This window comes from Garra rufa, chromosome 22 (assembly GCF_049309525.1).
Source record: "Garra rufa chromosome 22, GarRuf1.0, whole genome shotgun sequence".
Taxonomy (NCBI): Eukaryota; Metazoa; Chordata; class Actinopteri; order Cypriniformes; family Cyprinidae; genus Garra; species Garra rufa.
This window is the reverse complement of record NC_133382.1, coordinates 50,666-68,617: the sequence shown is the minus strand read 5'-3', so window position 1 is coordinate 68,617 and position 17,952 is coordinate 50,666. Positions and strand designations below refer to the sequence as shown.

Here is a 17,952-nt window from a genome sequence, read left to right as displayed (position 1 = left end):
CTCTTACTTAGAAATCATAGAGGGGTCTACAATTTTCAGCATAGGTGCATTTCCACTGTGACAGACAGAATCTAAAAAAAAAAAAAAATCCGGAAATCACATTGTATGATTTTTTTTAAACAATTTATTTGTTAATTACTGTGTCAAATAAGTATTTGATCACTTGAGTCAAAAAATTTTAATATTTGGTACAGAAGCCTTTGTTAACAATTACAGAGGTCAAACGGTTCCTGTAGTTCTTCGCCAGGTTTGCACACACTGCAGGAGGGATTTTGGCCCACTCCTCCATACAGATCTTCTCTAGATCTGTCAGGTTTCGGGGCTGTCGCTGAGCAACACAGAGTTTCAGCTCTCTCCAAAGATTTTCTATTGGATTTAGGTCTGGAGACTGGCTAGGCCACTCCAGAACCTTGATATGCTTCTTACGGAGCCACTCCTTGGTTTTCCTGGCTGTGTGCTTTGGGTCATTGTCATGTTGGAAGACCCAGTCACGACCCATCTTTAATGCTCTGACTGAGGGAAGGAGGTTTTTGCCCAATATGTCACAATACATGGCCCCGTTCATCCTCTCCTTAATACAGTGCCTTAATACAGTGCACTTTCCAGCGTATACTATTTGAACTGAACTGGATGATGACATCACTGAATTCATTGATGAACTGCCTTTAACTGAAAATTGATTATTTACAATAATGCGTTACTTACACACTATGGTGCTGTTTAAATACTGTGCAGTTGCTTTGACACAATCTGTATTGTTAAAAGCGCTATATAAATAAAGGTGACTTGACTTGACTTGACTTGCAGTCGTCCTGTCCCCTGTGCAGAAAAACACCCCCAGAGCATGATGCTTCCAGCCCCATGCTTCACTGTAGGTATGGTATTATTGGGATGATACTCATCATCCAAACACGGTGAATGGAGTTAATACCAAAAAGTTCTACTTTGGTCTCATCTGACCACAGGACTTTCTCCCATGACTCCTCTGGATCATCCAGAGGGTCCCTGGCAAACTTCAGACGGGCCTGGACATAGGCTGACTTAAGCAGGGGAACCTTCCCTGCGAAGATTTTAAACCATGACGTCTTAGTGTATTACTGATAGTAGCCTTGGAAACGATTGTCCCAGCTCTCTTCACGGCATTGACCAGCTCCTCCCGTGTTGTTCTGGGCTGATTCTTCACCATTCTTAGCATCATTGATACCCCACGAGGAGAGATCTTCTGTGGGGCCCCAGTCCGAGGGACATTGACAGTCATCATTAGCCTCTTCCATTTTCTGACAATTGCTCCAACAGTTGTTCTTTTTTCCCCAAGCTGCTTGGCAATTGCCCCGTAGCAGCTCTTTGGTTTTGCCCATGTTGCTACTTAGACTTTGGCTGATTGTGGGGTGCACAGGTGTCTTTATGACAGCTAACGACCTCAAACAGGTGCTACTAATTTAGAATCATGAGCAGAGTGTAGCTGGGCTATTTAAAAGCAAAATAACAGGTCTTTGAGGGTCAGAAATCTGGCTGATAAGCAAGTGATCAAATACTTATTTGACACAGTAATTCACAAATAAATAGTTAAAAAATAATACAATGTGATTTCCGGATTTTGATTTTTAGATTCTGTCTCTCACAGTGGAAATGCACCTATGCTGAAAATTGTAGACCCCTCCATGATTTCTAAGTAAGAGAACTTGCAAAATCATAGGGTGATCAAATACTTATTGACCTCACTGTATATATATGTGACCCTGGACCACAAAACCAGTCATAAGTGTAAATTTGTCGAAATTGAGATTCTTACGTCATCTGAAAGCTGAGTAAATAAGCTTTCCATTGATATATTGTTTGTTAAAATAGGACAATGTTTGTCTGAGATACAACTATTTGAAAACCTGGAATCTGAGGGTGCAAAAAAATCAAAATATTGAGAAAACAGCCTTAAAAGTTGTCCAAATGAAGTTTTTAGCAATGCATATTACTAATCAAAAATCAAGTTTTTATATATTTATGGTAGAAAATTTACAGAATATCTCATGGAACATGAATTTTACTTAACATGCTAATGATTTTTGGCATAAAAGAAAAATCGATAATTTTGACCCATACAATGTATTTTTGGCTATTTCTACTAATATACCCGTGCTACTTAAGACTGGTTTTGTGGTCCAGGGTCACATATATAAAGCAGCACAACTATTTCCAAAATAGATCATAAATAAGCATATTAGAATGATTTATAAAGGATCGTGTGACACTGAAGTAAAAATTCAGCATGGTTTTAAAGTATATAAAGTAAATAAATAAATAAATAAATAACATTATTTTAAATTGCAATAATATTTCACAATATTACTATTTTTTCTGTATTTTTATCAAATAAATGTAGCCTTGATATGCAGAAGAGACTTAACAATAAATGAAAAAAAAAATATCTCTAATATCAGCTGATAACTATAATGGTACATTGTAATTGAAAATATTAAATTATTTATTTATCAACAAATTATTTATTTTTCAATTTCGCTTCTATTCTTCAAAGAAACCTGATCAAAGTTTCGGCACCAAATCAAATTAAAGAACTGTTTGACAGCTCCATGAACTGTCCAAATGGAGCGATTTACTAGAATAAATGATACTTTTTAATATCTGAAATGAGAAGAGAGAAAAGGGTGAGAAGGCAGTTTAGGAAAGTGTTTTAAAATATTGCCTCAACTTGGAGCTAAGTGAGTAAGGACATTACAGAGGGACATTAGGAAATTTGCTGCTTCGATCTGTGCTTGCAGCCATCACTTTTGTGCCCCCGTATCTCCAGAGGTATTGTTCCTGCATCTGGAGCTCTATAAGTTACACCTGCTTATTAAATGGCTTTGTACTTTCAGGGTCTGAGCAGCAGGAACAGTCTCCCTACCCCTCAGCTGAGGCGCAGTTCGGCCTCTTCCTCTCTGCCCCCACTGGAGTCTGCCACCTCACGCTGGGAGCGCACCAATGGAAAGAGATCTCACTCTGAGCTCAGCAGGTCAGACCTCTCTAAATGTCTCACCACTGCACACTCTCTGTACTCCTCTGGGGTGGGCAAGGACAGGAACACGGGTGTATTTGTATCTGTTGATTTGTAGTGATATAATATGACCAAATAGTTATGGTTTTATTGGGATGATGTGCTTTCTGTAATTTTACAGTTTGTCCTCAAGGTGGCAGTATTAAAAAGAGATCTGTCAGATGCTGGTTTGAGAATCCCCAAAGAAACTTCATCTCTTGGAAATTTGACTTATAACTAGGATCACATGTGGACATTAGTCATTCATTCAAATGCTTCATACCCCCCTAAAATTTTAAATAAAGTAAATATTTAGGTTTATTTAAGTCATTTTATTGTGCTTCCAACTATCTAGTCATCTCAGCTGTGACACATTATGACTTTTATACATTTCTGTCTTTTTTTTACCCTACAGCCAGAGCTGTGTTTCTAATGGGCCCAATAGCAACTTGCTGACTATTCCTAAACAGAGATCCTCCTCCGTCACCCTCTCCTACGGTCACACTGTACCCAGAAGACCAGGTCTGCACCCCTCAAGAGTGAAATAACCTTCCTTTTATATAATATTTTGTACAAGTTATGAGATTAATCAAAATGATTTACATGTCATAATTACTTAAACAGCTGCCCTCTCCTTATGTTTGTAAATGACAAATGAAAAGAAATCTAGTATAAAACACTTAAGCCAAGTTCTTAGAAATACTATCTATCCATCCATCCATCCATCCATCCATCCATCCATCCATCCATCCATCCATCTATCCATCTATCCATCTATCCATCTATCTATCTATCTATCATCTACAGTCATGGACAAAATTATTGGCACCCTTGGTAAATATGGGCACAGAAGGCTGTAAAAATAAATCTGCGTTGTTTCTCCTGTTGATCTTTCAGTCAAAAAATCTGCAAAATTCAAACATTTCATTAAAAATAAACAATTTTAAGTGGGGGGAATATAATATTATGAAATAAATGTTTTTTTGTAATACACCCTGGCCATAATTTTTTGGCACCCTTGTATTCAAAACTTTCTGCAACTTCCATTTGCATGAAAAACAGCTCTGATTTTTTTCCCCCCTTCATGCCTGATGCGGTTTGAGAATATATGGCAAGTGATTTTAGACTATTCCTCCATACAGAATTTCTCTAGATCCTTCAAATGTTGGTGCTCAGTCTTCTTTAGTTTATCCCACTCATTTCCATAGGATTCAGGTCAGGGAATTGGGATGGTTATGGCAGAATCTCGATTTTGTGTTCAGTGACCAATTTTTGTGTTGATTTTGATGTTTGTTTTGAATCAGTGTGGTGATGGAATATCTAACCATGACCCATTATAATATTTCTAACTGAGCAAGTCAGTTTTAAATTTTTTTATCTGTTGGTATTTGACATAAAACATGATGGCATGTATCTGGACAAGATGTCTAGGACCTTTGGTATAAAATTAGGTCCACAAAAAAGAACATCTGGTGATATATTTAAAAGTGGACACGGGGCGCTTTTTTATCCCTGTGTGCACCAAACCTTTAATGTGTTCTAGCTCCAAAAAAAAAAGCTCATTTCATATGGCAATAGAAGCCAGTCCTGGCTGAAGTTCCTGTATGGTAAATTAATATGGTGGAGTTTGTTTTTGCATGAGAGCAGATGATTTGGTTCTTGAACAGTGTCTGAAATGACTTGTTGTGATGGAGGAGCAGTTTTCCTTTATTTTTTTATATTTTTTTTTCTGACACTAAAGTTCAACTGATTTCTGCAATTTACCTTCTGTGATCTTTGAAGAGTATTTGGCCACTTAAATTGTTCTCTTTGCTGCACATTAAGACAATATTGACACACATCATGTTTCAAGCAGATTTTTAACATCTCCAGTCCATTAAAACTTCTTAATTATTTCCCTGATGTTGGAAATGACAATATTTAATGTTTTAAGTATTTTCTTAAAGCCACTTTGCATTGTGTAAAGATCAACAATCTTTTGCTGTACATCAGAAGTATATTCTTTGGTTTTACCCATTGTGATGAATGATTAGGTTGGTAGGTGTTACTAATATTTATTCATCTGTGCAACAAGACGTCATGACTGGACAACATCATGTTTCCAGTCACCTTGGTGTGCTAAGAAATTGGAAATTTCAATGGAAATATATTTAGGAGATAATTTACTCATAAGAATTTCTAAGGGTGCCAATAATTGTGGCCAGGGTGTATTAGAGAAGAACATTTTTTCATAAAGTTACATTCCACCTCACTTTAAATTGTTTAACTTTAATGAAATGTTGGAATTTTGCAGGATTTTTGACTAAAAGAGCTAAAGGAGAAACAATGCAGATTTAATTTTACAGCCTTCTTTGCCCATATTTACCAAGGGTGCCAATAATTTTGTCCATGACTGTATCTATCTATCTATCTATCTGTCTATCTAGGTTTTTTGTTGATTCAACTGGTTTTAGCTGGTATTTATGTTTTTTTTTTTCTTTTTTTTTTATTAAATCAACTGGTTTTAGCTTGGTTTTGAGCTGGTTTTTTTCTTAAAACAGTTGATTTTAGCTGGGGGTTTTTTCACTAAATGAACATGTTTTCGATTTTTTTAGCTAGTTTTGGCTGTTTTTGCTGTTTTTTTCTACATCGAGAGGTTTTTAACTGGTTTTTAACTTTTTCTTGTAAAATGAGTTGGTTTTTAGTTGGTTTTCGCTTCAAAGAGCTGGTTTGAGTGTTTTTTTTTTTTAGCTGTTTCTTGTAAAAAAAAAAAAAAAAAGCTGGTTTTTGCTCCAAAGACCTGTTTTTTTTTTTAGCTGTTTTTCACAAAATTACCTAGTTTCTGCTGTTTTTTCAACAGGTTTTAGTAGGGTGACCATATTTTAGTTTTCAAAAAAGTATGCCAAAACTCACAATATCTCATTTACATACCTAAAATACATATTTTGCAGTCATTGTTATGCAAAATTTATTTTCACAGTGGCCACCCATTACAAAACTTATATCTACCACAGTATTATAAGGTATAATGCAAAATGTTTCAATACAAGTGTTTCAGCGTTTAATTCATGCACTATTTCAAACCTTTAACCCACGGGAGAAAGTCAACCTCTGACAACAGTTTAAAATCAGCCCAATTCTGTGGTAAAGATGTAGATTTGTCAATTCTACATCCAACATGAGCTGCATCCAAAGTGATCTGCATATTGATAGCGATTCCCTGATGTACAAAATTTCTGTTCAATATTATAATGTTTGTGGGAGCGGGATTAAGAAAACAGTCCTGTGCAAGGCTTTAATACAATAACGCACACAATGAATTGCGACTATTAAAACCAAAAGCCAAATCCAGGACATTTTGGGCAATTTAGAAATCACGTCCTTTTTTTAGGTCCAAAAAGACATGTCCAGGTAAAAGAAGACGTATGGTCACCCTAGTTTTAGCTGGTTTTTAGCTTTTGTTGCTGTTTTTGTTAAATCAGCTGGTTTTAGCTGGCTTTAACTGGTTTTAGCTGGATTTTTTTCTTCTTTTTGTTTAATTAGCTGGTTTTAGCTAGGTATTTTATGCAGGCAATGTGCTAGCAATATTCTAATCATGCTAGTAATATGCTAAATCATGGTATCTATCTATCTATATTTTTTTAATTTATTTTTAAGAAAAAGTTCAGATCTATTTTGGTCTAAAAAATGTGTGGTGTAACTAGTAAGTAAAACATAAAAACAAATTAAACATATTTTCCAAAGATAAAAAAGCTAAATTAATAGATGTATGTATGAATGTGTGCGAGATAGAATACTTAAAGGTACAGTATAGTTCAACTAAAATGAAAATTTAGTCATTGTTTATTTACCCTCATGTTGTTTTTCTTCTGTGGAACTTATAAAAGATATTTTGAGAAACGTCTTTCTTGTTTTTGTCCATACAATGGAAGTCAATGGTCTCTGATCTTGACACACAACATGAGGGTCTGAAGGGGTCCTTTCTGGTTGTTTTCTTGTTGCATGACAACAGAATGGTCACCAATACAGTATGTTGAATACACCACACTTATTTAATTGGACAGACAAGCAATAATATTTGGTTTATTCCAATATTTATTTTTCAAGAATTTCAGTGTTTTAATACTGATCTTTACAGACCTTTAAAAGTCAGTGCAATTACACCACCTTGACTTTAAGCCCACAAAAAAAAAAAAACTATTTTTAATTCAGCCGGAATGTATCTGATTCTAATTGTATGAATTATTTATTTTACATTTATTTTTGGATAAATGATTAAATATTGATTTTTATGTCTACAGGTGCTTCTCCCAGCCTAAGTCCCGTCAGCTCCCCGAGTCACAGTCCCCCTGCTGCTCCCGGCTCCTCTCTGGTCACGCGCTCTCCAGTGGAGTTCCCCGACACCGCTGATTTCCTCACTAAGCCCAGTGTCAACCTGCACAAACCGCTGGGCTACATGCTGAGCTCACCTGATTTCCAGCAACAGTATCGAGGTCCCTCTTCGGCCCCCATGTGCACCAGGTACTGTAACTTCTAGTACCCATCTCTCAATTAGGTTGTACCTTATGAACAACATTATTAATTGTATTTTTTTTTTTTTTGCAGTTGTGGCCGACAGATGCTGAAAGGTGTGGCCAGCGGAGAGGTGGGTGAGGGCCATCACACAACAGCCAATGAAATGCAAAGAACACGCTCAGGTAAAGTTATTAAGCTATAATACTAACACCATTTATCACAACACAGTCTATCTTTTGGTTCAATACTCAAAATGATGCTTTTGCTTTCTTTCTTAGCTGAAGCAGCAGAGTATGGTGGGGAAAACTTGATCCGAGAGGAGAGCTTGGAGGCAGAGTCACAGGAAGAGAGGACTCCAGACACAGCGGGGGAAAAACTAAATAGCCAGCCTGAGGAAGAGGAACAGACCTCGAGTACAGAGCAGTCCTCTTCGGATCCTGAGGTAGAGCACGCACACACACTGAGCTACAGTTTATCCCCACATGGTTTCATTATATTAATGTCTAAAACATTGCCTCAGGAATTGAAATCAAGATCCAGTGTTGCTTGTGGATGAGTAATCTTAATTTATGAAGTGCTGTTTCGCCTTAGAAAGCCCCGCAAGAGAAAAGCTTTTCTTTCGCGTAACCTGAAATGCCCTCGTCTTGATTCTCCACCGCTCTCCTACTCCTTTTATTGGCCAATCTGGCAGCTGTTAAAGTGGCCAGCTGTTGAACAAGCTGAGTTGAGTTGAGTTTCGAGTGCTTATTTGCATTCCCATGCTTTTGCATTATTATGTGGTTGCTGGATTTATAGCTGTGGCTCTTGAGTGGATCTCTCTGCAAACCCTCAGTTTATTGTTCTGCCCGAAGGGGTCTACAGTAAGAGCGTGTGAGGATAACATAAATTTAGCTGACTTAGCAAAACGTTTTCGTTGTTATCTCTGGACTTTTTCAGTAAGACTAAGCTGAAATTACTGCAAAACCTTCTGTCAGCTGACTGTGATTGATCTCTGGCAGGGAGACGAAGAGTTCAGATTGGACTCTATGCTGGTGGAGCATGAGGCACTCATGGAAAAGGTCAACACCTGGAACTTCCAGATCTTCGAGCTGATGGACGTAACGGGAGGAAAGACTGGCAGGATTCTAAGCTATGTTAGTGCTTTGCACCTCTGAATATTAAACTCAGTATTAACAGATCCTGTTGAAATAATTAAGCTAATAAAAGGCCTGAGTTTTGGCAATCAAAATCAGTGAAATGCAACTGGCAGTTTTTTGATCACTTTGGTGGAAAACATGGTTCTCTTTTAGCTAATTAAAACCGTTCTTGTTTAGTTAAACCCAAGCAGTTGCACACTTTTATTGTCTGATCTGATGTGACTAGCATTTCATAGATTTAGCTGAATGCTAGATTTAACTGGTACTCTGTGCCAGTAAACATGAATCTGCAGGGACTCGATGGCTCACTGCTTGTCTTGTCTTAATGAAGTTCTGTTTGTTGCATTTTCTCAGGTGGCGTACACTTTGTTCCAGGACACGGGTCTGTTTGAAATCTTCAAAATCCCTGCGCGGGAATTCATGACGTACTTTTGCGCTCTGGAGAACGGCTATCGTGATATCCCCTGTGAGAATAAAAAAAATCTTGTTGAAGTTAAACTTAAAAACTGGGTTAGAATTGTTCCAGCATTTCTTAAATTGGACCACAGTGAAGATTTGTGTCTTGTGAAGTAGAGAATGCTTGGAAACAATTCCAGTGAAGCATTAACTTGGTATTTTTTCTGTTCTTCCTTCAGATCACAACCGTGTCCATGCCACTGACGTCCTTCATGCAGTGTGGTATCTTACCACCCGGCCAATCCCAGGCTTTCAGCAGATCCATAATGAGCATGTCACGGGAAGTGATACAGGTACACCTGTACTCTCACACTCTACTGAAGGGGTTATGACATGGATTTTTAATAAGTTCCTTGAGGTTTACCTATGTTAATAACATTTTTTGCACACACAAAAAAAAAAACATAAATATTTGGAAAAATGATTATTTTCAACCCTCATTCTGACCCTCTGTCTAAAATGACCTGTTTTAAGGGGCGTGTCCTTTAAGGCTTGTCAGTTATCAGCCACTGTTATGATTGGCTAACATCATTGCATAGGAAACAGTCCCATTGCCCCCTCGCTATTGCATGTGGGTGTTTTGACAACATGGTGATTAAAAAACGAAACAAAAATGGTCATTTCTAGAGAAAGCATTATGAAATCATTTACTTAAAGTTTGTGATGCTGCTGTGGTCAGATCTAGTACCGCTTCATCTTTCAACAAATGTTTCTTTGTGAGCTCTCCATGACACTGGCTGTGTTTACACTGCAAGTCTTAATGCACAGATTCAATCTTTTCACCATCGGATCTTTTCATCCGATTTTTTTTTGGCCCGCCTGTTTACATTCACTTTAGACATGCCTAGTATCCATTATTCGTGTCTTCAAATTAAAATCATTCCACTGGCTTTCACGACATTGAGCGTAATGACTGACCCTCGAATTCTGGATGGACTGTTGCTTATTCATCTTTTTCAAAGTCAGCAAAAGTATACACGACAGCAAATAATTAAACAAAGAAAGCAGCTGTTGATGCTGCCATCATAAGGATGGCGTTAATGCTTTTTCTACATCAGTGTCACGGCTACCATGGGAAAGACCAATGAGAGAGGAGTGGTGGAATCAAGTCGACTCCTTTGATGAAAAGGAATGGGTACACAATTTTTGCACAAACAAGCTTCGAGTTTCTATGGACTGACCCCTTTTGCAAGGTGTGCCGTGCGCATTTTACTTTAACGTTGTTAAATGCATCAAATCCTGATCTGTGTCAGATGTGGTCAAAAAATCTGATTTTTTTCTGCCAGTGTAAACGCAGCCACTGTGTTTATTTGTCCAAGCATGTGGACTGTGTCAGAAAACATCTGTATACTGTATCTAGTGTAGACAAGATAATGGCAGGGATTGTAACTTTTATTTGCTTTTGACGCGACACTCCACTCACATTTAGCATGTCAGCTGTTAAGCGCCTGAACGCCAGTGGGCGGGGCCTGTGGTGAGAATATGACTATTCGTCGATGTGTTACTCTAGAGGCAGTGTTTATGCAAATGTCTGTACCCGGGTGACACCATCCTGCACATATCTACACAAGCTGTTTTGGGGCTTGATTTAAATAAATGCTTTGTTTATAATGAAGAGGGCTTTTAAAGCTATAAAACTATGCAGGATGTTTTAATGGTACAAAGACCTCTTACATGCCAAAAGATCAAGGCAAATTTGATTTCTAATGTCTTGACCCCTTTAAGAAACTTTGTGGTCTGCATGTTACTGAGGCGGGGTTGTGTAGTGGACTGGTGACTGAAGGTTGTAGGTTCAAATCCCACAATGGTCAATTCTCGATCTACCAGCATTGTACCCTTGGACAATGCCCTGGATAAAACTGTAATATAGAGTACATGATAGACATATTCAGGTTAGAGCATTTGTATCCCCAGTCATGTCTCTAATTATATCTCGCATACCTCCTGATGCATCTGAAATAAATTAGAGGCCGTCGCCGCTGCCCAGTCTTCGCTGTTTCAGCCAGCGGCGCAAATGCTGTCCGATAAGAGATCCTCTATTGCGATTGAGATCTGAGGTGGCTGCTGGCTCAGCATGTCCGAGGCTTATTTTAAGTCTGCTGATGGCCCTTGTAATTTCTCAAATGGAGTTCACTCTGAGTCACTCTGCTGCTGTTCCACGCAGCAGCCAGCTCTGGCAAGCAGAGGTGTTGAATCACACTGAGACCAGTGACTTCACTAGCTGGCTCAAGTACAGAGTTGCAAAATATTCAGAAATCTTTGGGAAAGAGATGGAGTATGGTTTTAGAAAATTTGGTTTGCTGTAAAAACAGTCAGCTTAATTGCAGACTCCTGGCGGTGTTTGATTCTGTTATTTCATTAGTGGCTTTTTAAGGCCTATATATATACACACTGCTATTCAAAAGTTTGGGATTTTTTTTTTATGTTTTTTTGAAAGAATTCTCTTATGCTCATCAAGGCTGCATTTACTTGATCAAAAATACAGGAAAACAGTAATATTGTAAAATATTATTACAATGTAAAATAATGGTTTTCTATTTTAATATATTTCAAAATATAATTTATTTGATTGATCATTGATTTTTAAAATGGACTTTCACCGAGAAAGGATGTGTAATAGAGTTTCACCACTGTACTTACGTGGTCATTCTTTGTATTTGTTAGATTCGGACAGTGGAATTTCCCCAGGCAGGGTGGCATATGCCACGTCCAAAAGTTCTTCATTCTCGGATGACAGTTATGGCTGTCTGGCCTGGAATATTCCTGCTCTGGAACTCATGGCACTATATGTAGCAGCTGCTATGCATGACTATGATCACCCTGGTCGCACAAATGCCTTTCTTGTAGCCACTAACGCTCCTCAGGTAAGTGCAGAACAATGCCTAAACGTGTAGTTTAGAAGAACTTTTACATTTGTCCAGTTTATTTAGTTCTGAATAGCCCTTTAACAGTTTTGGCTATTGATCTAGTTTTCACACTGTTGTGTCAAGAAGTGAAACCAGGACATCTTTTATCAGAAGCATATGCTTTTGTAATCAGAGCAATGCACACCATGTTTCCTTCTTTCCCTGTTTCCAACTCTCCACATACTCTTTCACACAGGCGGTGTTGTATAACGACCGTTCAGTTTTGGAGAACCACCATGCAGCCTCTGCCTGGAGCCTGTTTCTTTCCCAGCCAGAGTTCAACTTCCTGCACAGTTTGGATCACGTTGAGTTTAAGCGCTTTCGGTTCTTAGTCATTGAGGCCATCCTCGCAACAGATCTGAAGAAGCACTTTGACTTTCTAGCAGAGTTTAATTCCAAGGTCAGTAGTAGGGGTGCAATGATATAAAATCAATAACCAATATTAATAATCAGTAATGAGCACAATGACTTGTTGTGGTTAATTATTGCAAAAACCCAAATTACCTATATTGAACTAGATTAATTAAACCTTTCAACTAGAGAAATCAATATGCAAAATATGAAAAAAGAAAAAAAACTTGTTGATTTGGTGCAAAATTGTGATGAATTATTATTGGTGCTCAATTATTAATAATGGCTTTTGTTATCAATGTTGAAAACTGTTTTTGTTTTTTAATATTTTGGTAGAAAGTGATAATTTTTTCCCCTCTTATTTGAAGTAGAAACCTTTTATAACATTATAAAATGTCTTTACTGTCTCTTTTGATGAATTTAATGCTGAATTCAATCCTTGTGGATTTATTTTACACTCAAATATTAATCAACAACTGATGTTTTGATGCTCAAGAAACATTTATTATTGTCTATGTTAAATGACAATAAGAAATGTTTCTTAAGCACCAAAACAGCGTATTTCTAAGGAACATACAACACTGAAGAATGAGGTAATGGCTTCTGAAAATTCAGCTTTGCCATCACAGGAATAAATGACATTTTAATATACATTCAAATAGAAAACAGCTATTTTAAATGAGCAATATCATGCAAGTAGCCGTGTGATATGGCTGTATATCGGCGTGGCTGTGATTCAGCCTTGTGCCTCATTTTAAAAAACTCTTTTCTATTTGAACATATATTAAAATGTAATTTATTTCGAATGGTTCTGACACCCTGGAGCTCTCTGAACATTGAAGCAAATTTTCAAATGGACGTTATCTTTATTAACAAATCGTATATATGAAGTATAAACAAGTACATTCTTGCCTAAAAAACTTTTCCGTGACACAAAGGAAGTATTATTTATAAAATTGTGCTGGATTTGGGCGTCCACCATGGCACTCGCTGTGAAAAACACCATGAGCAGAGTGATACAAATGGTGAAATGGTTGGATATCACTAGAATATCACACTCCTCTCAGCCAATCAGATTCAAGGACCATAAAAAAACTGTTGTATAAATTGTAATAATATTTCATAATGTTTTTGGTTGCATATATTTGATTGAAAATACATTAAAACTTATTTATTCTAAACTTTTGTTTATGTTTATAAATGTTTAATTTAATACATATCTACTTAACACGCCTACTGCAGAAAGTTGTGCTTTTTTTAGTTTAATCCTCTGATTGATCTTTTTCTTTTTTTACAGGTTAATGATGTGAATAGTCCAGGCATCGACTGGACTAATGAAAATGACAGGTTGTTAGTGTGCCAAGTGTGCATTAAGCTGGCAGATATCAATGGGCCGGCCAAAGACCGCAGCCTTCACCTTAAATGGACAGAGGGTATCGTCAATGAGTTTTATGAGCAGGTATGTCCTATTCAAAAAGGAACAAAAGATGTAGGAACGTATGATCAACATTTTTGTGTTTTCGCATTTCCACCTTTATAGGGTGATGAAGAAGCCACTCTAGGATTACCCATCAGTCCTTTCATGGATCGCTCAGCACCACAGTTAGCGAAGCTGCAGGAGTCTTTTATCACGCACATCGTCGGGCCTCTTTGTAACTCCTATGATGCTGCCGGCCTGCTGCCGGGATACTGGATGGATGAGGAAGGCTCCGATGATGAAGAAGAGACGGAAGATAATGAAACGGAAGATGAAGAGCTGGACGAGGATCTTGAACCAAGTATGATTTAAAGTTGCGCTCATAATGCAAGTGAGGTCAAAAATTTATATCCCCCTTTCAGAATCTGCAAAATGGTAATTATTTTACCAAAATAAGATGAATCTTACAAAATGCATGTTATTTTTTTATTTAGTACTGACCTGAATAAGATATTTCACATAAGAGTGTTTACATATAGTCCACAAAAGAAAATAATAGTTTAATTTATAAAAATGACCCTGTTCAAAAGTTTACATCCCCTTTGATTCTTAATGCTGTGTTGTTACCTGAATGATCCACACTTGTTTTTTTATTTAATGATAGTTGTTCGTGAGTCTCTTGTTTGTCCTGAACAGGTAAACTGCCTGCTGTTCTTCAGAAAAATCTTTCAAGTCACGCAAATTCTTTGTTTCAACCTTCTGTAATAGCCGCATATGAGTTCCTTAGTTGTCGTCAGTGTGAAAAGATGGACCTCAAAATCATACAGTCACTGTTAAAAAGGGTTCAAATACACAAAAATGCTGAAAAACTAAAAAAAATTGTGGGACCCAAAGGATTTTTCTGAAGAACAGCAGGCAGTTTAACTGTTCAGTACAAACAAGGGACAACAACAGTAAACAATAACATGCATTTTGTATGATCCCCTTACTTATTTTGATTAAGTAATTAACATTTTGCAGATTCTGACAGGAGGACATAAACTTCTGACCTCAATTGTATGTTTTTTTATCCCATATACTAGGTGTCACTAATCGAGTCATTTTCCTTACAGAGAGGAGGAAGGGTCGACGCCGGTTATTCTGCAGCATCATGCAGCACTTAACAGAGAACCACAAGGTGTGGAAGAAGACCATCGAAGAAGAGGAGAAGGTCAAAGAGCTGGAGACTCAGCAGCAGCAGCAGCAGCAGCAATCCGAAAGCCCCAGCCTTCCTCCGTCCACCTCCTCCTCCGACGACATCCAGGTCATTCAAGAGGAAGCCGAGGAGGAGGAACGGCAGTAGCATGAGGAGAAGGTCAAGAAACGAAGGGGCTTAAACAGAGGTGAACGACCCCTCCCTCTCCTTCACCTACACGAACACACACATTGACACCTTGAGGAAGACCTTAGCGGATCTCCCCACGCTGAAATTCGTCACTGTGCCGACACTCTGAAGCTAATGCAGTTCACATTGTGTTGAAAAAAGGCCTTACTACTGTGAGAGGACCCTTTGGTGGGAACCCCACTCCTATGCACTTTCACCCCATGGAGAATCAGCGGAGAGCTTTGAAGACAAAGTGTTGTGAGATTAAAACGAGACAGAAGAACGCAGGCAGGGGAGAATCGTGCCATCCTGGCTGTGACGCTGCCTTGAACGTAGAGCTCTTAACTCTCCCGTAGGTACTTAAGTCCAAAAGGACACGAAAAAAAAAAGACAATGACGTAATTGACACCCGTTACCAAAGCGAACAGTTCAAAAACATAGAAAGACTGCGACCGAAGCCGTTTCAGGCTCAGCGTCAGGAAGCATAACTCAAAATGTGCCTGTCTGAACTTTAAAAAAAAAATATATATAAAATATTGTTTGTTTTTATTTTTCTTGTGGTCCAGAAAATGGGCTATGTACGCTGCACTGCGTGTGCAGTCCCCAATTCATGCTGGCGACATAAAACACTGTATTACTGAACAGAGTCATTAGGATGAGTGGAAATGCTGACATTTTGACTGAAAAATGACCTGACTTCTGCATCGTTTTGGATGCTTTTTATTCATGTTGATCACCTTCTTGCAGTTTTTTGTTTGCCTTTGTTGTTTGTAAGGTTGTTTCTTTCTTTATTTTTGCTTTTTCGTTTGTGGTGTCCTCCCCCCTCTTTCCTCTTCAGGAACGCTGAGTTGCCAATCGTTGAAACTTCTCTGTAAAGTCTGTCTGTGTTTAAAAGCATAGCAAATGGGACAGGAATGCTGTTCAAATGAAGGGACGTTTCTCCTTTTTTACGTTGAAATAGATATATTTTTTCACAGTTACTCAGGATTCATGTGAAGGATCGATCCTTGTTTTTTGCGAAAATTTAATTCTGCAATTTCAACTTGCACGTCGAACGTTCTTTTCAGAGGCGGGACGAAAAAAAAGTTTCTATTTTTTGTATGAATAACTTGAAAGTCGCGAGATGCTCCCCCAAAGTGCAGTGTCCTAGATATTGACCCCCGTCCTTATCAGCTGCTCCAGACCAGTATATCCATGTTTATTTTTTGTCAAAGACCCCCTGATAAGAATCGGGACCCGGGAATGTTACTGAAACAGAGTTTGAGCATGCATGTGGTAGACTAAACATTCACGTTTGGCATTATTTGAACATGCTTGTACTTTTTGCCAAACGCAAAATCTGGCCAGTTTATTGTCAAGTAATCCAGGGTTTCACCTTGAAAGCTGTACTTTTTTGTTTCCTTGGTATTTTTTTATTCTTCACCATAAGGCAGGTTTAATGCTAATAGTTCTCTATTTTTTTTGTCTGAAGCAAGAACTCTAGGCATTCCACTAGAATATACCAAGGGGAGGACGGGGAGGTGGAGACGAACCCGTGTCTTCGGGTCTTTTTCTCTCTCTCTCGATCTGCCTCACCTCAAGAAAAACTCATTTTGTCTCTGTAGAGGAAAGTTCTCAAGTAGGCAGTGTAAATCAAGCTAGTATATTTAAGAGTAAAAAAAAGATATAAATGTGCACATTTTACTACCAAACAAGTGTTTAACCTCTGCACAGAAAGAATACTTGCATATATAAATATATATATTATATTATATATTTTTTAATTAATCAACAATGCGTCTGTTTTCTACATACGGCTGACATATATTGTACATTGAGACCATGTAATTATCATCTTGTTTCAGGAGTTTTTAAAAAATTCTAATGCTATTTACAGATGTGGATGTGTTTGGGTGTTGTGTTTTTCAGTTTGTTAGGTTTTTTTGGGGTGCACTGTCTTTTGTTCCTGCCCATAACCACTCTTTGCCGAAAGCCCCTAATTTCTAAAGCTGGCGGCGATGCCGGATGCTTCCCTGTCTCTGTCTCCCTTTGTGGGTTTGTTCATTAGTCACTTTTTTGGCCTGTGCTCAGGGTGTGTTCTGTGTTGGGGGCTTGTGCGCACCCAAAGCAGCTTGTGGTGCTTCTCTCTCTCTCTCCCTCTTTTCTGTCCAGACTGTGTGTTCATCAATTCTTGGATCCCCTCGTGTTGACCACTCGCTCGACTGTGGTATCTCACTTTTGGGGGTTCGTCGCACCACAGTAACCTCCGACGTTCCTGTCATCAGTACCTTTACGATGGAATTCACTTTTTTATGTAGCATTTAGATAGCAATGTCTGATGTAACCATTCAGCCTTTTCAGGGTTGTGGGGGAGAATTGACTTTTTTGTTATTATTTATAGCTGTCATAAAAGCACCATCCCTGAACAATAGTTTACTCTCTCAGTTGATTTTGGTCTGTGTCGTTTTTTTGGTGTCCTGTGTTTTGTATGGGAGCAGATGTGTACTTGCCTGTTGCAAGTCAGGGGTTTTCAAACTAGTGCCTGAAGAGGGAGTTACAAGAGGCCTGCAAAAAAAGTTATTACTTTAGGGCTGTTAGAGCCATCAGGGAAGTCAATCAAGGCCACATAGTTCTCTATAAATGCTAGTCAAAAATACAGAAAAAAAAAAAAGTAAAATTGTGAAATATTGTAAATTTACTTTATAAACTATTTTTCAACAGCCATTACTCCAGTCTTCAGAAATCATTCTAATATGCTGATTTTGTGCTCAAGGAACATTTATTATCACAAAACAGTTGTGCTGCTTAATATTTTTGTGAAA

At 38.0% G+C, this 17,952-nt stretch overlaps 1 protein-coding gene across 1 annotated transcript; it reads left to right on the top strand.

The window, feature by feature from the left end:
• The first annotated feature begins 2,642 nt into the window (after nt 1-2,642).
• Nucleotides 2,643-17,577, top strand: LOC141298291 (cGMP-inhibited 3',5'-cyclic phosphodiesterase 3B-like). The gene is made up of 14 exons (XM_073828798.1): nt 2,643-2,660; nt 2,871-3,007; nt 3,444-3,550; nt 7,309-7,528; nt 7,613-7,704; nt 7,801-7,964; nt 8,521-8,655; nt 9,013-9,124; nt 9,294-9,407; nt 11,779-11,978; nt 12,217-12,420; nt 13,669-13,830; nt 13,912-14,149; nt 14,901-17,577. The coding sequence occupies exons 1-14, from the start codon at nt 2,643-2,645 to the stop codon at nt 15,128-15,130; spliced, it is 2,133 nt and encodes a 710-aa protein (XP_073684899.1). The 3' UTR covers nt 15,131-17,577.
• The last annotated feature ends 375 nt before the right edge of the window (nt 17,578-17,952 follow it).